The sequence below is a fragment of the Anolis carolinensis genome, chromosome 1, assembly GCF_035594765.1.
Source record: "Anolis carolinensis isolate JA03-04 chromosome 1, rAnoCar3.1.pri, whole genome shotgun sequence".
NCBI lineage: Eukaryota > Metazoa > Chordata > Lepidosauria > Squamata > Dactyloidae > Anolis > Anolis carolinensis.
Window position 1 is genome coordinate 258,994,709 of NC_085841.1, and position 20,803 is coordinate 259,015,511.

The window sequence follows — 20,803 nt, forward strand, 5'->3', positions numbered from 1 at the left end:
TTATTATTTTTTAACTCTCACTGGACAATGAATAGAGATTTAATCTACCACACACCCATGTGAATAAAATATATAGCGATGTACTTTTATACATAAAAAGCTTAAAATATAAAGAAGGTGACTGAAATATCCCAGATGTGGCCATTCCCCTGAAGGACCATGTCTATAGCCCTGTGCAAACTTGACTGAGAACAGAATGAGATTGCTGCCTAAGATAATAGGAATATTAAAGAAGATGGCTTTTATGTTGAATATCTGGCTATGCACGAGACTCAACTTCACCTACTATTGTTTTGTGTCTTTAGATCCTCACCTCCTTCGAACGATGACTCCTGAGAACATGTGCCACATGACTCCCCCTTCACGGCTGGAGCACCCACCACCTCCACCACCTCCTCCACTCCCTCCACCATCCCATCTCCAGGGACCACCACCTCCACCGCCACCACCTCACCCACACCAGCAACAACACAACCATCACTATCCCAGCATGCAGCGGGACATGTACATGAAGGCAGAGCCTCTTCTGCCACAGTTCACCATTGGACAGGGCATCTCACCTGGGGATCTTCACCATGCACAGCAGTCACAGATGCTTCATCAGCTACTGCAGCAGCATGGAGCAGAGTAAGTGCTTGGGACTGTGACACTAGAAAGGTGAAAGGGGAAAAGAATCATTACAATTGCTTTGAAGCTCCTTTGGCTTCTTTATTTTGATGCTTTTGTGATGTAGCACTGTAGAATAAGAAAACTTTGTGTATCTATTGTGCAGGCTCTAAGTTGCAGTTGTAGGAGGCTGAAGCATGATGGTGCTAACTAGTGGGGGCTTGTGATGTGTTGTGGAAATGTAAATGATAGTCAAAAGGAGCAAAGCACAGTGAGAAGTAGACCCACCTGAGTTGTAGTTCGGTATACTGTCATAGATTCCTTCAGTGAATCATTCAAATTGTAGAAATCTGTCAAAGGAAGTGAGAATTCTGTTCAGAAACCCTTTCTGGGTTCCTTGGGGAATGGGAATGAGTGTAAACCTAGTCTGTGATGACGGTATGTGCAAACACCCCATTGCTGTTCCTTTTTTTTCTTGTGTTCACTAAATCTAGAGGGAACCTTCCCAATATTATTTCCCAAGAGTCTTGCTAACATGTACCTGGATATCAGATGCTTGTTCCAGTTCTTCTTAGGTTACATCTGATTCCTGTTTGTCATGCTATCTTAGCACTTTCTGGAGATGCCAGAACTTTGTAGGGATTCATAGTCTTGATGGATTTATAATACAAGATGAGCTAGAGGTCTCATCACTTTGTTTCTCTCCTCCCCATCCCTATGTGCTGCAGTTCACTCAGGGTTTCCTACCTTGGTTTAAAAGAGTTGTAGAAAACAAAAGGTCAACTATTTTTCTTTTTTCTTTTTATAACTAGATTTATATTAACAGTAGCAACAGAGAAGTACATTTTTAAAGCCAAGTTTATAGCCACATTTAACTGTACATTATATCTTGGAGTCCCTGGTGGTGCAGCGGATTAAATTGCTGAGCTGCTGAACTTGCTGACTGAAAGGTTGGTGGTTCGAATCCAGGGAGTGGTGTGAGCTCCCGCTGTTATCCCAGCAGCAGTTTGAAAACATACAAATGTGAGTAGATTAATAGGTATCGCTCTGGCTGGAAGGTAACAGTGCTCCATGCAGTTATGCTAGCCACATGACCTTGGAGGTGTCTATGGACAACACTGGCTCTTCGGCTTAGAAATGGAGATGAGCACCAAAAACCCCTAGAGTCAGACACAACTAGACTTAATGTCAGGGGAAAACCTTTACCTTACCTAACATTGTGTCTGACAAAAAATTTAATGAGTTCAACAAACCTCTGACTCCATTCTTCTCTTCTAGATTCAAAAGGAGTGTTGCTCTTGGCAGTGGAGACTAAGAGGGTGTTTTACTTATTTTCTACCCACTTATTCTACAAACCCAACATTTATTTGGAACTTCAAGAGCTGGCGGGGACTTTTCTATTTCACATTGACCTCTGCAAAACACCCTGCCCCCCAGGGATGCATACTTCAAACTATAGGTGGAGACTATCATGACTCATATACATGTTGGCTCAGTGACTGGCAGGTTTTCGCACTGCTCAGCACCAAGCTGGCCTGATACCTGATTGGATTCTGCATGGCCTGGTGGTGCTGACCCACCATTCTTACCTTCCCATGGCCAGAGCAATGACAGTAGAGAGGGGAAAGGACGAAAGAGGAATCACTCTCTCCTCCCTTCCCCCTTTTCCAGTCATGGCATCCCTCTGGCTAGCGTCAGTGGATGCGATGAGTGTTGACCACTGCCAATTTCGTGCCTAGCAGTCACTGCTATGCCAAGGACAATGGAGGAAGGTAAATGCCATCCCTTATCCCCGAGCTGCCTGAACCTGGGGAAAGCGGGATGGCCATGTAAATACGTGTGGCCATTTCTTAATAGGAAGTGGCCTAACTGTTTATACTGCCACAAAGTGCAGGTGACTTTTTTAAAAAATGCCACAATGCCTTCATAAGCAGCCTTCCCCCAGTTGGGATGAATTGACCCCATAAATCATATGGATCCCAGAGTCCATTTACCCCCTTCCCAACTCAATTCCCTGTGCAGACAGGCTCTTTGAGTGCCTAGTTTATCTTTTAACTCTTCTTATCTTTACCTTCATGGGCCACATGAGCCTGGAATGTTCTCTTGCCAGCTTATTTCTGTCTTATTATCTGTTTTTCTGTGGTTAGTCCCCACAGCCTTCCAGTGCACCCTGCCAAGAAGAGGAAACACTCAGAGTCACCCCCAAATACACTCAATTCCCAGATGCTCAATGGGATGATAAAGCAGGAGCCAGGTACAGGGTCTGTGCCACTCAACCCTGACCGAGTCCAAACTCCTCCATGGCACCAGCAAGGGCCGCTTTCACCAGGTATGTGGTCTTTCCATCAGAACTCACAGTATTGTTAGTGTTCAGAGATTGCTGATATTCCAAAATGAAATATATGCCTCAAAATGGTGGTAATGGTGGTGATAGTGGGATGATAAAATGGCAGGATCATCTTATATAGTGGGGTGCCTTGGGTAAACATCCTGTTACAAAAAGACTAGGAACAAAGTTCTCAACATTTGAAATGAACAGGGAATGAAGACTATTTATTATCTCTTGGATTAAAAAAAACAACAGACCAACCCCGTAAACAAAAATAAAGATGTTTCATATTGAGCAAAGCATGGAAAGATCTATTAAGACTAATAGGAAGAGTTTGCATTGTGTTGTAGGCATATGTAAAGATACCATCTTCTTTTTGTTACAGGTCTGATCCAAGACAATGACAGCTTGAATGGCTCCTACTTGGATCCCAACTACCAGTCTATAAAATGGCAGGCACATCAACAGAACAAGTGGGCAACTCTGTATGATGTCAACTACAAGGAGCTGTGAGTAGAGATAATAATATAATAGCTCAGAATAACATAATGCACGTTTTACCCCGAAAGGAATTGGAAGCTGGTTTATATGCCTATCTTTGTCCTTTTGCCAAATCTGCACCTTTTAGAATTGCTCCACTACACAAACATAATTTACTACTGCTACTAATATTGGTGGTAACAATAGCAATCATACATTGTTTATTGCATCTGGATTTGAAACTGGAATGACTTCTGCTAATGCTTTAAGTTAAAGTACATGTTGAGTTAAGTTAAAAGTGAGTTGACAAAGGGAATTGCCAGTGTCACATTGACACTGTGGAGGAATTTCTTGATCCAACAAAATATATCTATACTTATTAATTTTATATCTCAAAATTAAAACTTCATCCTGTATGAGCACCCTTGTTCCTGTATTGGTGGGCCCACAACCCTTTTAATGGGCAAACAATCAAATTCAGTATTCTTTCTTGCAATAAGGAACAGAAATGCCCTTATGTAAAAGTAGGTGACAAGTAAAGTTCTCTCACCAGCACCTGGTCAACAGCTCTCATTAATGCAGTGGTTCCCAATATTTGATCCTCCAGATGTTTTGGATTTCAGCTTCTATGTTCTCTGTCTACTAGCAAAGTAGGCTAAAATTTCTGGGAGTTGAAGCCCAAAACATCTGGAAGACTACATGGTATTAATCAGTGGTTCTCAACCTGGGATCCCCAGATGTTTTTGGCCTACAACTCCCAGAACTCCTAGCCAGTTTACCAGCTGTTAGGATTTCTGGGAGTTGAAGGCCAAAAACATCTGGGGACCCCAGGACAAGAACCACTGTATTAAGGGGTTTGTGACATCCTTTCCCCTAGCTGGGCAAAGTAGTGATAGTGAAGAGAAAGTATTTACAGGCCAAGAAAAGTAGCTTGCATGGTAGAAGATGCTCAAAGAGATGTGAGTGAAGTTCCCTCACATAGTTAAAAGAGGCAATCCCTTGTGCTGTTTTTAATCATAACACAATAAATACCTTTTATATCTCAAAACACAAATAAATAACTTTTCCATTGACCTCCAGAAAGATCCCAATTGAGAAATTAGCAAATATTTAGACTGAGGACTAGTGAATCTGCTGTCCTCCAGACTGAATTACATCTTTAATTGTAATTCATCCAGGCTTATGGGAACTTGAATCCGACAGCATTTGGAAGGGTTTCAGTGGCAAATGCCAGGAGGGAAAATGAAGACTAAGGCTTGTAACCAGTGGCAGGGATAAGGATAATGAAAGACATAGATTGCTAGACTTTGGAGCATGGAGAAAGATAAAGAAAGAGGAAATGAGGGAGGAGTTTAGGCATATTATTTATTCCAATATTTGTCAGCCACACAGCAGGGACTTCTCTTGGACAAAAAGTGGAGGTATGATATTTTCAAAGCTACATTTTTTTCCAGCATATACAGGAGGAACCTGGAGAGCTGGGTTGGTGGGAAAGTATTGAGAAGTTGGGCACATGGTTTACAGGAAAGAGGAGGAGGTCAGCTGAGGTTCCTGGTTTGGAGAAAGCTGCACTGAGACAAAAGAGGGCTGCGGGAGCCACATGAGATGAGAGGCAGAGGCTGAGAGGGGCAAGTGAACACAGTTTAGAGGCCGAGAGAGACATCTGCAAGGGAAAAAAGTGCTGCAGATCCTCCCCACATTCCATAAAGGTGATCGAGAACTGGCAAGCAGCCGGACAGATTCCAGGAATGGCCTACTCTTGAGAACACTCTCCGCCCCTTCGCTTCTATGCAGCTTGTATCTTCATTCTGGCTCCATTTGGGGAGACACGGAAAGGCCCTTGTTGTCTGTCATACAAAATAAAATGAGATTATTATCTGGCTTCATGGGAGCGATGTGGAGAGAAAGGGCTAGTGATCTACACTGAAGCCAGCTGTGGTATCAGAGGGAGTCTGCTCTTGGATGGGCTAGGATGCCTACGCAGAGCACTTTGTCCAGGGCTGCCTCTCAAGGTCTTGCAGAGCATGATTTATCTGAGTTCCTTCACAGCATATAATTGGAGTATTTTATTTAGGGCACCAATCAAAGGCTGTATCTGTAAGAGGGACCCTAGTAATTGCTTCCTCCATATTATTTCTTGAACTAAAAATACTATTACAGAAATAACTGCTATTTATACCCCAGATAATGTAACTGAAAATAAAGTGAATTGATTTTAATAGAAATTTTAAATAATAATAATCACACAGGGATGGTACATTTTAGCTCAGGGGTCCTCAAACTTTTTAAGTGGAGGGCTGGTTCATGGTCCCTCAGACTGTTGAGGGGCCAAATTATCATTTGGGGGGGAAAAACCGAACAAATTCCTATGCACGTGTCTTATTTGTAGTGCAAAAAAAAACCCCAACAACATTTATTTATTTATTTATTTATTTATTTGCTACATTTATACCCCACCCTCTCTCACCCCGAAGGAGACTCAGAGCGGCTTACAAGTTTTATGTAAATACGATATATTATATTATTAGCATAGCACAATATTAGCATTATATATTACTATATTGTACTATACCAGTATACTATAATATTATTAGTAATATTACATTTAATATATAATTAATATTATTATATTGTATTATTATTAGTATTATATTGTATTACATGATAATATTAGTATCAATATTATACGTATACACAGTATGTTATATTAATTACCACAGTACAATATTAGTAAATGAAAGAACAATACAATATTTAAAAGTAAAAACAATTTTAACCAACATACAGTAAACCTATCAAGATTTCAATGGGAAGTGTGGGCCTGCTTCTGGCCAATGAGATACTCAAATTAAATAGAATTGTTGTTGTTGTTGTGTGCCTTCAAGTCATTCCAGACTTTGGGCGAGCCTAAGTCTAAAACTGAGGGCGGGGGCCAGGTAAATGACCTTGGAGGGCCACATCCAGCCCCCGGGCCTTAGTTTGGGGACCCCTGTTTTAGCTAGTCAGTCCTTCCTTCTTTCTATAGAACTTTTAGGTTAACTTCCAATTCATAGACCAGGTGTCTTAGAATAGGAAGGAAACAGTAGGAAGAACGTCCTGATGGTAAGAGCTGTTCAGCAGTGGAATATGATGCCTCAGAGTGAGGTGGAGTCTCTTTCCCTGGAGATTTTAAAAGGAAGGCTGAATGGCTGTCTGTTGGAAGTGCTTCAATTGTACATTCTTGCATGGTAGGACATTGGACTGGATGGCCCTTAGGGCTTCTTCCAACTCTGATTCTATATGCCCTCACAGTAATAAAAAAGGAAGAGAGCACAAGCTATTGTATCCCTTGCTCTTTCCCTATAGAATAAATGCTTTGCTGTTACATAAAACTGGTTCAGTAACCCAGTATCTGTTTGCCTGCTTCTGCATACTATATGGATTTAATGAGTTTTTTCTTTCTTTCCTTTTCTCTATACTTATAAGGTATTATGCTTTCAAATTTTAAGATTTTTGTCTGGCATAATAAACAATAATATTTGATTCAAAGCATTCTTCCACTTCTCTCTCTTCTCTATCCCACTCCCCTTAATATATCTGTTCTCTAGAAGCATTGCAGTAGCATACTAACATCTTGATGTTGACCAGTCATGGAGATGCCAGCTCATTGTCTTGCCGTAGCACATCTTGGAAATAATAAAAGAAAGCTAGAACCAGGGGGAATTGTATGTTCTAAGAAAGACATGGTCTCCAACATCTGGAGAGGCCCTGCTCGTGATCCCGCCTGCATCGCAAGCGCGGTTGGTGGGGACACGAGACAGGGCCTTCTCTGTGGTGGCCCCCCGACTCTGGAACACCCTCCCCAATGATCTCAGACAGGCCCCTACATTGGCAGTCTTCAGAAAGAACTTGAAGACCTGGCTGTTCCAATGTGCCTTCCCAGATTAATAGGAAATCTCCAATACCAAGTCCCATAAGCACTTTATTAGAACTAAGATCGTATATCGCACTCTGCACTTGCCCTATAAGCCTTATATATCACCTGTCACATCAGCACTTTTAATCTTGTACCCATTACTCTGGCCCGGCCCAGTTTTATTGTGTTTTAGCGTATTGTTTATTGCTTGTTGTTTATACGGTTTTAATTGTTTTTAATTTGCCTTTTGTTTTGTATTGTTATATTGTGTGTTGAGGCCTTGGCTTTTGTAAGCCGCATCGAGTCCTTCGGGAGATGCTAGCGGGGTACAAATAAAGTTTAATAATAATAATAATAATAATAATAATAATAATAATAATAATTTTCTCTGAATATTAACAGCATATTTATGTTTTGTTTGGCACCTGCCAAAGTTTGCTAAGTGTGGAGTTGCCATCTGAAGTCAGATCTAAGGCAGTTTGTGGACTGAAATGTGAAGAGAAAAAAGCGGAAGAGCAGTGTTAGTAGCATTGCCACTGTCTTCTGTAATTCCCTACTGTTGATGGGCAATGAATGATGTGAAGAAAATGTGATCTAATATAGTTTGCATGATGACATCATGCCCTGTATTATGTCTAGTTATGCATCAAGAGAAGGAGAGGACAGAACAGGGGCAGCAATGTCCTTGTTCTGTCAAAGTCAACCATCTCCTTGTTCAAGTACAAGCAAGTAAACCATCACTTTCATCCTGGTTAGTCATTTGATCATTAAAAAAGCATTTTACCCTAAAATGTTTTACCCTTGTAATCTACAATTTACTATGTCCTCCAGATGATAGCTGAAATGAATGCAGGATCAGTTTTAAAATTGCAATCCTTTAGTACTATTTCTTTGTCCCCACATTAGAATAACATTTCTCAGAATTCATATTGAAAACTATTTTAAGGTCAATTATCAATTTTGAGGGCCAACAGTTCCTAAAACAAACCCCTTTAGGCATTGGTGTACCATTGTAATGGTATTATATAGATTGTTAATCTCACACACACTTCTGGAAGGGTTGGGTGCAAACTGAATTGTTACAAGGAAGTAGAATTTGCCTTGGAACAGAATTTCTTCCAGAATCTAAATTTTTTAAAAAAGAACAGAATATATGTATAAGCGTATACATTTCCTGTGCCCCTTAAAGGGACTTGAGCATATAATACTATCTTTGAGAAATGAGAGCATGGTTCATTGAATTGTTGAGGATCACTAACTTGTTGCCTTTGTCTCCTGTCCAATTTGCTACTGTTGTACTTCCTTGCTTTTTCGCTTTTCCAATGCTGCTGATCTCATTTCTTTTCTGCCTACTCTTCATAGTCCCTTCAGTATTCCACCAATTCATTCCTTCTGTCTTTTATATCACCCAATTGATTTTGTGGGTATTTTCACTGTAATTCCAATGTGAGCAAAGGGCAAGCTGTCCTTTGAAGTCCTCAGATCACTTGAAAAATAGAATGATTTTTTCCTCCTGAATTCCCCAAAGTGGTGCAAAACACAATAGAAAAAGTCTTAACCCTTTCCCTATTAGCTAATTTCATCTGTGAACAGAAGTTGCATGGTTTGACTAGAGTAGTAGCTCAAATTCCTAATTTAGTGATGGGCAAAGAGGCAAATGATAGGGAAGGAAAGAAGCATACCTTATTCCTTTCTCCATTTCTTGTATGTTCAGAATGATTTGTTCTTATTTTTAAAGAAAAAAAGCTTTCCCTCTTTCTGCTCATACATGTATTCCATTTGCAATGGATGATTTGCTGTCCCTTGAATTCAGACCAACTATTTTAACTTTGGCTGCAGATGAAAACCTGTCAACAAATCTATCTATTGGCTGTTCTGAGCACAATATCTACTTTTTTCATGGTGGGACCTGGAGACTGATGTGATACTAGGTTTGGTCCAATACTTTTTCAGATTGGAACATTCTTGGTGAAACATTTCAGTCTCTTGGTTTAAACCGCTTGCTCTCTTTCTAAAGTGGAAGTTTGGTTTGCATTCAGAACAGTTGGTTGTGCAATATCCTAGCTAGCAGTCAGAAAAGCTCTCCTGAGAGCTATGATGAGCAGAGGGCCTGAATCATTTGTTTTCCTCTGGGTAAAGGCATTCCCATGTCTCTTAGCAGAGAAGGGGCTGCCCCTTCTGTTTCTAGGCACATGTTTGGCAGCTATTCTCCTGAGTGAACATTAAACAGAAGTTATTTGAGATGTTCCTTTTTCCTTTGACTTCCTTTGCTCTTTGCAGTAGTTACTTTATCTCATGTATTTTTCTTATGAGTGGATCCATAGCCACTTTAGCGAAGCCTGAAGAAAGCTGATGTGAGGTGACTTAAGGCTGAAAAAGAAGGGTGCCTTTTGCTTTCTGGGCAATAAGAGTAAAAAGGAATTGGCTTTTCAAAAAGTGTTCAACAGCAGAGCTCTGTAAGGAGGAAGGGACAAGCAAATGAATCACCAAAATGAGAGGAAAAGGGATGAGAGGGGGAGAGAAATTCCTCTCATACTTTTTGGCAAAGGTAGCTTGCTCTGTGACCACCATCTGGTTTTTGTTCAGGGCACATCTCTGGCAGTTCAGGGTCCCCCAAAGGCTGTGAGGGAGAGCTAAGCAGTGCATTTTACAAATCCTGCCAGGATCACTCAATCTGAGGGTGCTGACAGTACATAGAATTTAGCCAGTTCTTACTGGCATATCTTAAGGAGGATCATCAACAGACATGGGAACAGTCAATGGACTTTTCAAAACCAAAACAAGACATTAAAATAAAACATTATGCTGTATTATTAAATTAATGACTATGGTGGATTCTCTTCATCTATCCCACTTGTTTTTGTGGTCAAACAATCACCAAACCACCATCTTTCCTGTTCTCTACCATCCTTCCTTTTTAATTTCTCATTATGATGTCAAACCAGTCTGGAAAAGAATTTGCTTCAGTCTTTTCCTTTATGTTTTTGTAAAGCCTTAGCCATTAAAGATACCAGCAAACACTACATGCGTTTCTGAAGGTACAGCAGATCCATCAAAAACCCATTGCAAGAAAAGGCTTAGTGGACTGCAAAACATTTATGGCATTTGCAAGCATGCAGTTAAAGTAAAGGTAAAGTTTTTCCCCTGACATTAAGTCTAGTTGTGTCCGACTCTGGGGGTTGGTGCTCATCTCCATTTCCAAGCCCATCTTTCCTTATCTCCATTTCTACTACTGCACGTAGTTATGGGTGGGTTTTTATAGTAAAGAATACAGACCTTAAAAACTTTCCCTGAGTATGTTGTATCAGAGGCCATCTTTTTATATTTGCCTATATTAAGAAGAGAACCAGAATGGAAGCAAAGAACATTTTACTTGCAAATTTGGAAGAAAAAAAAAAGAAACAAACAGTGCTGAAGTGTAGATTCCATAGACGAATACACAAGATGTAATTCTACCGGCATCATGGGATTTGTCAGCATTTAACTTTATTTCTACAACAGGATTTTACTTGAACTATAGCCCTTCAGGTTGCTGTTTCTATGTGCGTGTCAGTCTGTGAGGCAATCTCTTTCAGAGAGACCTTCCCCACCTCGCAGTCCAGGCATCTCAGGAGCCAAGGGTTGGGGAAGGGGGAGAAACATTAGGGAAAGCCACATATTTTCATTGTTTCCATGACAACTAGTCCATTAAGGAGACAGAGATTAAACCTGCCCAGCTGCTACATCGGTCCCCCACCATTCTGAGCTGCAGCGGCTGCTTTGTATCCTGAGTACATAAGACTTTGAATGTGCTAATATCAGGAAAGTGATGAGGGAGAAATGGTTGTAAATGGCAAGAAGTAAATCTGCTCTCAAACCAGATTTAAGGCAGTCATGTGAATGTAGCTACATATGTGTGTCTGCAACAGTCCTGGATTTCATCTGGAAATGTCTTATGTGATTCATCCCCACCCCAAAATGTCCATCTGAAGTGAGAGGCTGTGCAGTCCTAGGACTTACCAGAAGATAAACCTGATCACTTAATTGAGCGGATGGGCTGTGTCAGTGCAATTAGTGGACATGATACTGGGGGGGGGGGGGGGGGACCAAATATTTTAAAACACTGGATGGTTTCACATCACTCCTGATTGTATGTTTGTTTTTGGTACTATTTCTAAATCAGTGGTTCTCAACGTGTGGGTCCCCATATGTTTTTGGCCTTCAACTCCCAGAAATGCTAACAGCTGGTAAACTGGCTGGGATTTCTGGGAGTTGTAGGCCAAAACACCTGGGGACCCTCAGGTTTAGAACCATTGCTCTAAATGATAAAATAGCTAATCTGTCATGGCTCTCATCTCAGTTCGTGCTCCCCCATGTTTCCTTAATCCGAGGATTGCCAGGTGAGACGCATTGAAACTATGAGATCCTGTACCTTTCATGGTTGTGCAAAAGAGGGAAATGCAGAAGATGTAACTTCTGTGACAAGTGCTAACTGCAGAAATTCCATTTTTATACAGTTACAGAAGTTACAGGAGCCTTGTCCTGTTATCACTTGGAAATCCTGCATCAATCCCAAGTGTATGAAAGTCTGAAATCCCCTTTCCTGTCACAACCATGGTAGTGTGGTGGACAGAGTGTTGGAAGGGCCATGAAGATCCAGATTTGCATCCTCATTCAGTCATATAAGGCACTGGTCGCTATTGGCTACATGGAGATAATGAAATCAGCACCAAATGTACTGAGATATGAATGAGTTTGGTGGATCTGGACATAACTACAAGTGGGAAGACAAAGAAGAAAGCTGGACTTAATTCTAGGTTCCCGTCATGAGCAAACCAGGGAACAGTGGCTTCCAAACAAATCAAATGTATAGAGCCAATTATACTGTATGAATAGTGACTTCCCTGGCTTGTTTCCCCGGCCCCTTCCACACAACCCTATATCCCAGAAAACTCCACATTATCTGAGTGTGGACTCAGATAACCCAGTTCAAAGCAGATATTGTGGAATGTTCTGCCTTGATATTCTGGGATATAGGGCTGTGTGGAAGGGCTCCCCATTCACATGGAAGGAGAAGTTTATTCACAACTTGGCTTATAGATTGGATCATCTAAACACAAGCCCTTTTGGACAACTATTCTTACCAAACTTGATTATTGTAAGGATAACTTTAGAGGGCATCACAATGCTCTGAGCTTTTTGAGAAAGGTCAAAACACAAATAAATTTACAGTATATTCCAAAAATTACATAATTGCTCCCTGCATTTGTACAGGGGATTCCTTTTCCTTACTCCCACTTTCTCTCTCTCTCTTTGCACTGGTGTTTGTCTTATCTCAGAAGAGACATCTTGGGATAGTGTTTAATTCCCGGAGTGATTACCAGTGATGCCTTATGTCCAGCTGATGAATTGTGTAAAAAGAAATCCATTGTTAGCCTTCTAATGTAGTTTCCAGAAGAATGTTGAAGGCAGAAGTAGATTGTACAGTTTGTGATTATGAGAACAAGCATTCATACGTAAATGACATTGTTGACACATCTTGTACACATTTTCATGTGCTCCCAGTGTCCCTATTTGTCCTTTTGCCCAGTAAATGTTGTCTTGTCTTGTTCCCCTTTGGTGACAGACCAATGCCCACATACCGGGTAGATGCAGATAAAGGCTTCAACTTCTCTGTGGGTGATGATGCTTTTGTGTGCCAAAAGAAGAATCATTTCCAGGTCACTGTCTACATTGGCATGATTGGAGACCCTAAGTATGTCAAGACTCCCGAAGGCCTGAAGCCATTAGAATGCTTCTACCTGAAACTTCATGGCGTGAAGGCAAGTCTAAATACTGGGAAGTTGCAATAGTTAAAGAGAAAGAGAAGCATAGTCTGCTGGGAGGTGATAAATACTGGTAACTGTGTCTGGCATAACTGTGAATATCTTGGTTGTGAACCATGTATGTGATGATATTGATAGTGTAGAAAATGTATGTCTTTATGAACATCAGTGTGTCTGTTGTCCATTAGTCCACTTCCTTCTACTAAATTAGCTATAGGTTAAACCTGGCAGTTCAGTGATGTCAATATTTAGAAACTTCCCCTGGTTTTTAAATGGAACAGCACAAAATGCCACCAGCAGTTTTTGAGAAACACACTCTTATCTTTCTGCCAATTATTTGCCACCCATCACAATATCTAATTCAGGGAAGTTTACAATCACGTCCTTAACAATAAAATATATAATAGCAAAATTAAAATTAATAAACAACTAGCAAAATTAAATATTAATATCTAACTTCATATTCAGCAACTGTCTTATTGGCACAGCTGTGTCTGAATTTAAGCAAAGGGTTTCTTTCTTTCTGAAAAAGAATAGTGTTGATTGTGTGATTATTTTCACATCTCCGTGTTTACTCACAATTATGAACATCATGTAAGTAGAGCCATCTGGATCAAACCGGAGGGCTTATCTAAACTATGATGAAACTGATGCTGCATCTAAAATCCACAAAGGAGGACATGAATCCAATGTCATCCTCCCACATTCATATTCCTTAGCAACTGCTATTGAACGTGTACTTTTTCTGATATGGAGGAACTACATAGCCATAATAATCAGTACTATTTATAGCCTGACCAAGCTCGAATGTGTGTAAGCCACCTTCAAACGCATCTACATTTGCTACATCTTCTTGCAGTTTAATTATGTATTCTATGACATATATCTATGAATCTGACTTAAATCTTCCACCTTTTCTGGCATGATCCCCAGAAAAAGCCTCTCCTCCCAAAAAGTTTGTTTGTTTCTTCCAGCTGGAGGCCTTGAATCAGTCGATCAACATAGAACAGTCACAGTCCGACCGCAGCAAACGGCCCTTTAATCCTGTCATGTAAGTACTGTTCAGGCATCAGGGAGAAGCTGGGTTGTTCAGGCCATTGGGGTTAGAACAAGAGTCATCATATTATTAATGCTTCTCCATTAAATGAGACTTGAGTATCCATGGACTTTGGTATCTATGAAGGGGCCATATACCAATTCCTAGTGGATGCCAAGGGCCCAATGTACTTGAATGCCAGTTCCCCCTGCTAAATGAAGCAGCCAGAACTCTGACTTCTGTGTCTACATTGCCATATAGTCCAGAATACCAAGGCAGATTGTCCACATTATCTTCTTTGAACTGGATTATCTGAGTATATACTGCCATATAATCCAGTTCAAAGCAGATAATTTGGATTGGAGCACCTGGTGGCACAGTGGATTTAATCCTTGTGGTGGCAAGACTAATGACATGAAGGTTGTGTTGTTGACCTGAAGGTTGCCATTTTGAATCCTACCCAGGGAGAGTGCAGATGAGCTCCCTCTGTCAGCTCCAGCTCTATGTGGGGACATGAGAGAAGCCTCCCACAAGGATGGGAAAAACATCAAAACATCCGGATGTCCCCTGAGCAACGTTCTTACAGACGGCCAACTCTCTCACCCCAGAAGTGACTTGCAGTTTCTCAAGTTGCTCCTGACACCAACCCCCCCCCCCCCAAAAAAAACCTGGATTTTATACAGCTGTGTAGAAGGGGGTTTAATTGCAGACCTCGAAAAGTTACTTTTGGGAGAATTTGGTTTTCATAGCCCCCCAAATTGCCAGGATGACTTATCATCATGGTGCCTCAGGGATTCTGACGAGTTCTGCTTCCTCTTCATAACTTCTCTTATAGATTGGATTGTTTAAATACGAGTCTTTTCTTTTAACCCTTCTTACCTCACTTGGTTCTGCTTCATTTTCCCTTCTCATAAGGCAGAGTTTCATCTTGGGAGGTGCAGATGCATACTTAATTTTGCATCTTTCCCTTTTCAGGGTCAATTTGCCTTCAGAACAGGTTACAAAGGTCACTGTGGGACGACTTCACTTCAGCGAGACCACAGCAAACAACATGAGGAAGAAAGGCAAGCCGAATCCTGATCAGAGGTAAGCACTCACAGACTCTGCTCTTTTCCTCTCTGTTTGTGCCTGAGTTTGGCATGTGCGTATTTGTGTTCTCATTCAGTGGGGGTAATACTTGTCAATATGTGCCTTCAAGTCATTTTTGACTTATGGCAATGCTAAGGCAAACCCATTATGTGGTTTACTTGCCATGATTTATTCAGAGGGTTTACTCTTACCTTCCTCTAAGGCTGAGAGAATATCACTTGCCCAAGATCACCCAGTAGGTTTTCAAGGACAAGTGGCGATTCTAATCCTTCTCAGAATACTATACCATGCAGTTTCTATAGTGTAGTGGTAGCACAGAGGGTTAAACCGCTAGCTGCAGGAAATCTGTTGACCAGAGGTTTGGAAGTTCAAAGCTGCGAGTTGTGGTGAGCTCCTGATTGTCAGCCTTAGCTTCTGCCAACCTAGCAGTTTGAAAGTATGCAATGTGAGTAGATCAGTAGTTACAGCATTGGTGGGAAGGTAAAGGGTCGCCCCGTGCCGATATGCAAACATGCCAGCAATACAATCGAAGACATCTATGGACAACAAGCTCCTCATCAGGGGAAAATGGAACATGAGCACCTCCCCATGGCCAGAGTTGAGCATCGCCTCCAGACGCTGGAGATGAAAAAAGGGGGGAAGACCTTTACCTTTGTCTGTGTATTATATGTTGTTGTGTAAAGGCATTGAGTGTTTGCCTTATATATGTTCTGTAATCCACTCTTGAGTCCCTCTGGGGAGAAAAAGTAGAATATAAATAAAATGTATTATTATTATTTAGTTTATATGATGCTTATGTGAAGCAAATGTAACTGTATGGGTTTCTGTTTCTCAGCCTTGAAATCTGAAAAACAGACCGAACTATCAAGATTATGTCTTAAGTTCAATAACATTTTGATCTGCTTTTAAGTAACATTACTAGGTTGCAATATGCAGTGTTTTAAATTAAAGTAGGCGGTGGCTAGATCTTTGGGTCTGATTGGGGTTCATCAGGATGTTTTTGTAGGAAATTGTGGGGTGTGCTATAGCTACAGCTCAGAAAATCATGAATGCTCCATGTTGAAGCGGAGAGTAGATTGTTCTGTCTTATGGCCTCATACAGATTTTCTCTACCCTTTCATCAGAGAATGAGTAGATTTAAAGTACCAATTTTTATTGCATTTTGTCATTCTGTGACATAGTCCATCACCTCTGATTGATTTTTGGCTGGTTTATTTTAGAATTGTTGTAGCCATCAAAATTTAAGCATTTTTGGTGAAATTTAGCCTTTAACAGTGTTGCTCAGAGAACTAAGAGTTCCCTCGTCTGATAACAGAATTTTGAAAAGAAAAAAGATTTCTTATTCACTAGAAATACAGTAGAGTCTCACTTATCCAACATAAACGGGCTGGTAGAATGTTGATAAGCGAATATGTTGGATAATAAGGAGGGATTAAGGAAAAGCCTATTAAACATCAAATTAAGTTATGATTTTACAAATTAAGCACCAAAACATGATGCTTAACAACAAATTTGACAGAAAAAGTAGTTCAATATGCAGTAATGCTATGTAGTAATTACTGTATTTATGAATTTAGCACCAAAATATCACAATGTATTGAAAACATTGACTACAAAAATGCGTTGGATAATCCAGAACGTTGGATAAGCGAGTGTTGGATAAGTGAGACTCTACTGTAGATGTAAATAATGTGTTTGGAAGCAGAATAGAAAGCTTGTGCTCATTTGCTCTTCAACCCATTTTCTTATTTTCAGGTACTTCATGCTGGTTGTGGCCTTGCAAGCTCATGCCCAGAACCAGAATTACACTCTGGCAGCTCACATCTCTGAGCGCATCATTGTTAGAGTAAGTCCCTCTTTTCTCTCTTCATCTTACAGGCCATGGTTTTCCTTACTTTTGAGTTCCTACAGCTCTAGACTTGGCTTGACCAAGTGATGCTGGTTCCAAATGGTCCCTGATTTCCCGTCAACTTTCACTGACCTTTTCACTGTTCCCATCCACAACCCTCCTACCTCCCCACTGTCTTGCTTTCTGTGCTTTCACTCTTTCCTATCCAGAAAGATGTTTCTGCAAGCACCAAGCATATTTCATGGCTTACTAAATACTAATAGAGCCTACGTAGGTTCCTACAAAGGCTGAATCTTGATTAAAGTGCCCAGAGCCAAGAAATGATTAAATGTAGGCCCAACCCACACAATTCTGCTGCCTGGAGGACATGATTTAGCTTGCATTTTCAGCATCCTTTTTCCTCTATCTCATGCTACAGGGAGCTGTGTATGTCAAATGTTCATCAGCAAGGTGCTGATGTTAAACCAATCCACAGCATTGCACTTGTGCAGACACATGCTTTAAGGTCCTTGGGAAATGGATGTTGGGAGCAAATAAATGGAACTTAGAAAAAAATCTGTGATTTCACCAAGAAACCACTTCTAGGAGAGAGATTGTGATCTGTTCCTATTCTGCCCTGCCCATGTAAGGGCTATTTTGTTCACAAAGAGACTTCAGTCCAGCTACTTGACTTCTTAGTAGGCTTCAGGATAGATCAGACCCTTGGGTCCTAGAGACCCTAAACTTGGGGAAGGGCATGGGAAGAGGTCACTTTTAGTTCTTACACAGCCAGATATTCTAGCAGATAAAGAGGACACTAGGCTGTGACTTTATGGCTATCTCCGCCCTGCTGCCTTTTTAAGTGCTGTGTCCATTTCCTCCAGCAAAGGGCCGGTTCGGGGGTAAAACACAAACAGAGGGCGGACGGGGACCCCGGAGTCTGCAAACAAGTAAGTAGCATGCTGAACTACGCAGTCTCCGGGGTGGAGGTGAGGAGGGGGGATCTGTTGTAGGATGAGGGGACAGGGCAGAGCTTAGTTGTCCCTGATTCTGTTAGTGAGGCTCACAAAATGTCTGCATTAATGTAAATATATGGCTTGGTTGCACATCTGGTGTAGGGCTGATTTGTATAACCTACAAGTAATGTTGATGCGAGTGCCAACCATAGAATATTATCTGATACTGTGTTGAAAGCAACGTCACACAAATGTTCAGTATTTCCTAAGAGAATCCAATCTGGCCAGCAAACTTAAGTCTAAACATTGACAGTGGCAACAACAACATAGGAACAGGAGATGCTAGTGTGACATGAGATGTCATTTAGATTTTGTTTGATTTGAATATAAAACTTATCAGGGCAGAAAACAGGTACCTTGATAGATCTTTCGTTAATTTACATTAGATCAGTGGTTCTCAACCTGTGGGTCCTCTGGTGGTTTGGCATACAACTTCCAGAAATCCCAGCCTGTTTACTAGCTGTTAGGATTTCTGGGAGTTGAAGGCCGAAACATCTGGGGATCCACAGGTTGAAAACCACTTCATTAGATCATCAAAAATTCTGATTCCCGGTTATCTGACACTTTCAGTAAAGATCCCTTCCTCCTGCACACACACATGCACAATGTGTGGAAGAAAATAGAATGGAGTTTTGTTTGAAAGGAGTTGTGATTTTGGTTCACCAAATTGGTTTCAAACTCTTCTTGATTGAGCATCTGTTCGTAGGTATCGTGTTTTCTAATTCATAGAACTGTGCTTATCAGGCAATCTGATGTGGAGAACCAACATTTTCCCCCCAGTATGTAAGGGATGAGCACTATATTTGTGTAATAGGGTAGAATTGTTTATTCTTTCCTGGAAAAGTGCCAGGAAAGAAAGAAGAAAGTGGAGCAGAAATAGGCACCAGTTTATGGACTACTATTTAGAGTAGCACTGCTTTGGAATATCTCTGTGTTGTCAACCACTGTTTTACACATGGGTTTTGGTTGGTGGACCTTGAAGTTCTATTGATAATGTGGATCCTACACAGATATTCACACTGGGGTTTAAAAGGGCTCTGAAAGATGGAAACAATCCACAACTCTGAGTTTTTTAGACATATAATTGGAATTGTATCCATTCTATACTTTCGCAAACCAAATGCATTTGAACAGAACTAATTATTTTGCTAATTAAGGAGATGGACACTGGTTCTGGTGTCCAGAAGTCTTTTTCAAAACTCTCTGTGGCAAAGGTTGCTGACATGTTTTCATTCCCATGTGATATAAAAACCCGTACAATACATGTTCTGTGCAAGTGCACAAAAGAAAAAAATATTTTGTTCCATTGCTTTTGTGTAATTCTGCCCTAAGCACAGAGGCTTAATCCTGTGACACCACATGATTGTAGCTTATTAAAAATTATTTCCCATCTATTTGCATGCATAGATTATTATTAAATAGGAATATATCATTGGTACGTCACAAAATCATAATCCTGAGACCAGCTGCACAGAATCTTTCTCTTTCCTGTTGCTCTGCTTTGCTCTCCTACTTTCCATTTTCTGAATTTCATCTAAGTGACCATGTCATCTTGTTTATCTAGTATCCCTAGAGTTCAAAGAACAGCATATAGAGAAAGGCAGGCAAGTTAAACTGAACCCTAGGTTTAGTCTTGGAATTAATTTTACTATGAGGGTACAGGCCAAGTGATAAAATGGAGAACAGCATGATTATTTAAATAAGGGAAATACATGTGGGGGGCCTTTGTTGCTCCCAAGTCTTCTTGGTGTCTTAGCTTACTGTTGTCTTGGGAACTGCACCTATCACTTCCTTAACAGTTCTTTGAGGGTTTATGTTGTAAGGGGGTTATTGAGCTCATATCTGTACTGAAATGGGAAATGCAACATAACTTTGGGGGGGGGGGGTTTGGAAAAGCATGTCTATTTCACTGGAATTCTAGATGCAGGCTGATCCCTTGTCCTTAGTTGGAAAGCTGATTCAGACAGCTTTTCCCATATTATAAACATCTTAGTGTTAGAATAAAGGTATAGTTCAAATGCAGAGCAGGTTTTGACAGAGATTGTATCATTACCTCCTAACATGGACAGAGAACAGGATGTTCTTATCCATGTGAGTAATCAAAAACAGGGATTCCCATAATACTATGTAATCCAACTCTGTAACTTGCTATATAAACATACAGTGAAGGTAACTAAATCTACTCGTAGCTGTCTAGTATGCTTTATACTTGCAAAGACATTCATTAAGCTAGTAAAGATACTCTAGAGTCAGTTTTAACTACTCAGATGGATTGTACTTATGCTTGTTTGTATCCACTGGCTTGGTGTTTGTTATCATTCAATGGACAATATTTTTAAAAATTATTTAGATCAAGTAACATCGATATAAACCACCCCCATTTTTAAAGAGTAGGAGGTAGCTCCACCTTGCATTTAATCTTATCTTTCCTTCTCAGATCTTAGTTTCTCTTTACAATTACTGTCTCCTATGGATTTCCTTCTTCTTCTTTTTTGCAGGCCTCTAATCCAGGTCAGTTTGAGAGTGACAGTGATGTTCTTTGGCAGCGTGCTCAGCTCCCTGACACTGTCTTTCACCACGGCCGAGTTGGCATCAATACCGACCGCCCTGATGAAGCCTTGGTTGTCCACGGCAATGTGAAAGTCATGGGATCTCTTATGCATCCATCGGACGTCCGGGTAAAAGATGACATCCAGGAGGTAAGAGCTCAGCACTTCATA

General features: G+C 40.7%; 1 protein-coding gene across 8 annotated transcripts in view; it reads left to right on the forward strand.

The window, feature by feature from the left end:
- Positions 1-20,803, forward strand: part of myrf (myelin regulatory factor) — a 121,798-nt gene that overhangs the window by 70,107 nt on the left and 30,888 nt on the right. For 5 of the 8 annotated variants that reach the window (XM_008115871.3, XM_008115873.3, XM_062967460.1 and 2 more), the window contains 9 exons: positions 306-627; positions 2,754-2,935; positions 3,321-3,444; positions 12,916-13,111; positions 14,089-14,165; positions 15,126-15,236; positions 16,995-17,085; positions 17,952-18,017; positions 20,582-20,782. In XM_008115871.3, the coding sequence (XP_008114078.2) occupies positions 306-627; positions 2,754-2,935; positions 3,321-3,444; positions 12,916-13,111; positions 14,089-14,165; positions 15,126-15,236; positions 16,995-17,085; positions 17,952-18,017; positions 20,582-20,782 (1,370 nt within the window). The remainder of the gene's footprint in view (positions 1-305; positions 628-2,753; positions 2,936-3,320; positions 3,445-12,915; positions 13,112-14,088; positions 14,166-15,125; positions 15,237-16,994; positions 17,086-17,951; positions 18,018-20,581; positions 20,783-20,803) is intronic. The other 3 variants (XM_008115872.3, XM_062967459.1, XM_062967461.1) reach the window with 2 other exon arrangements.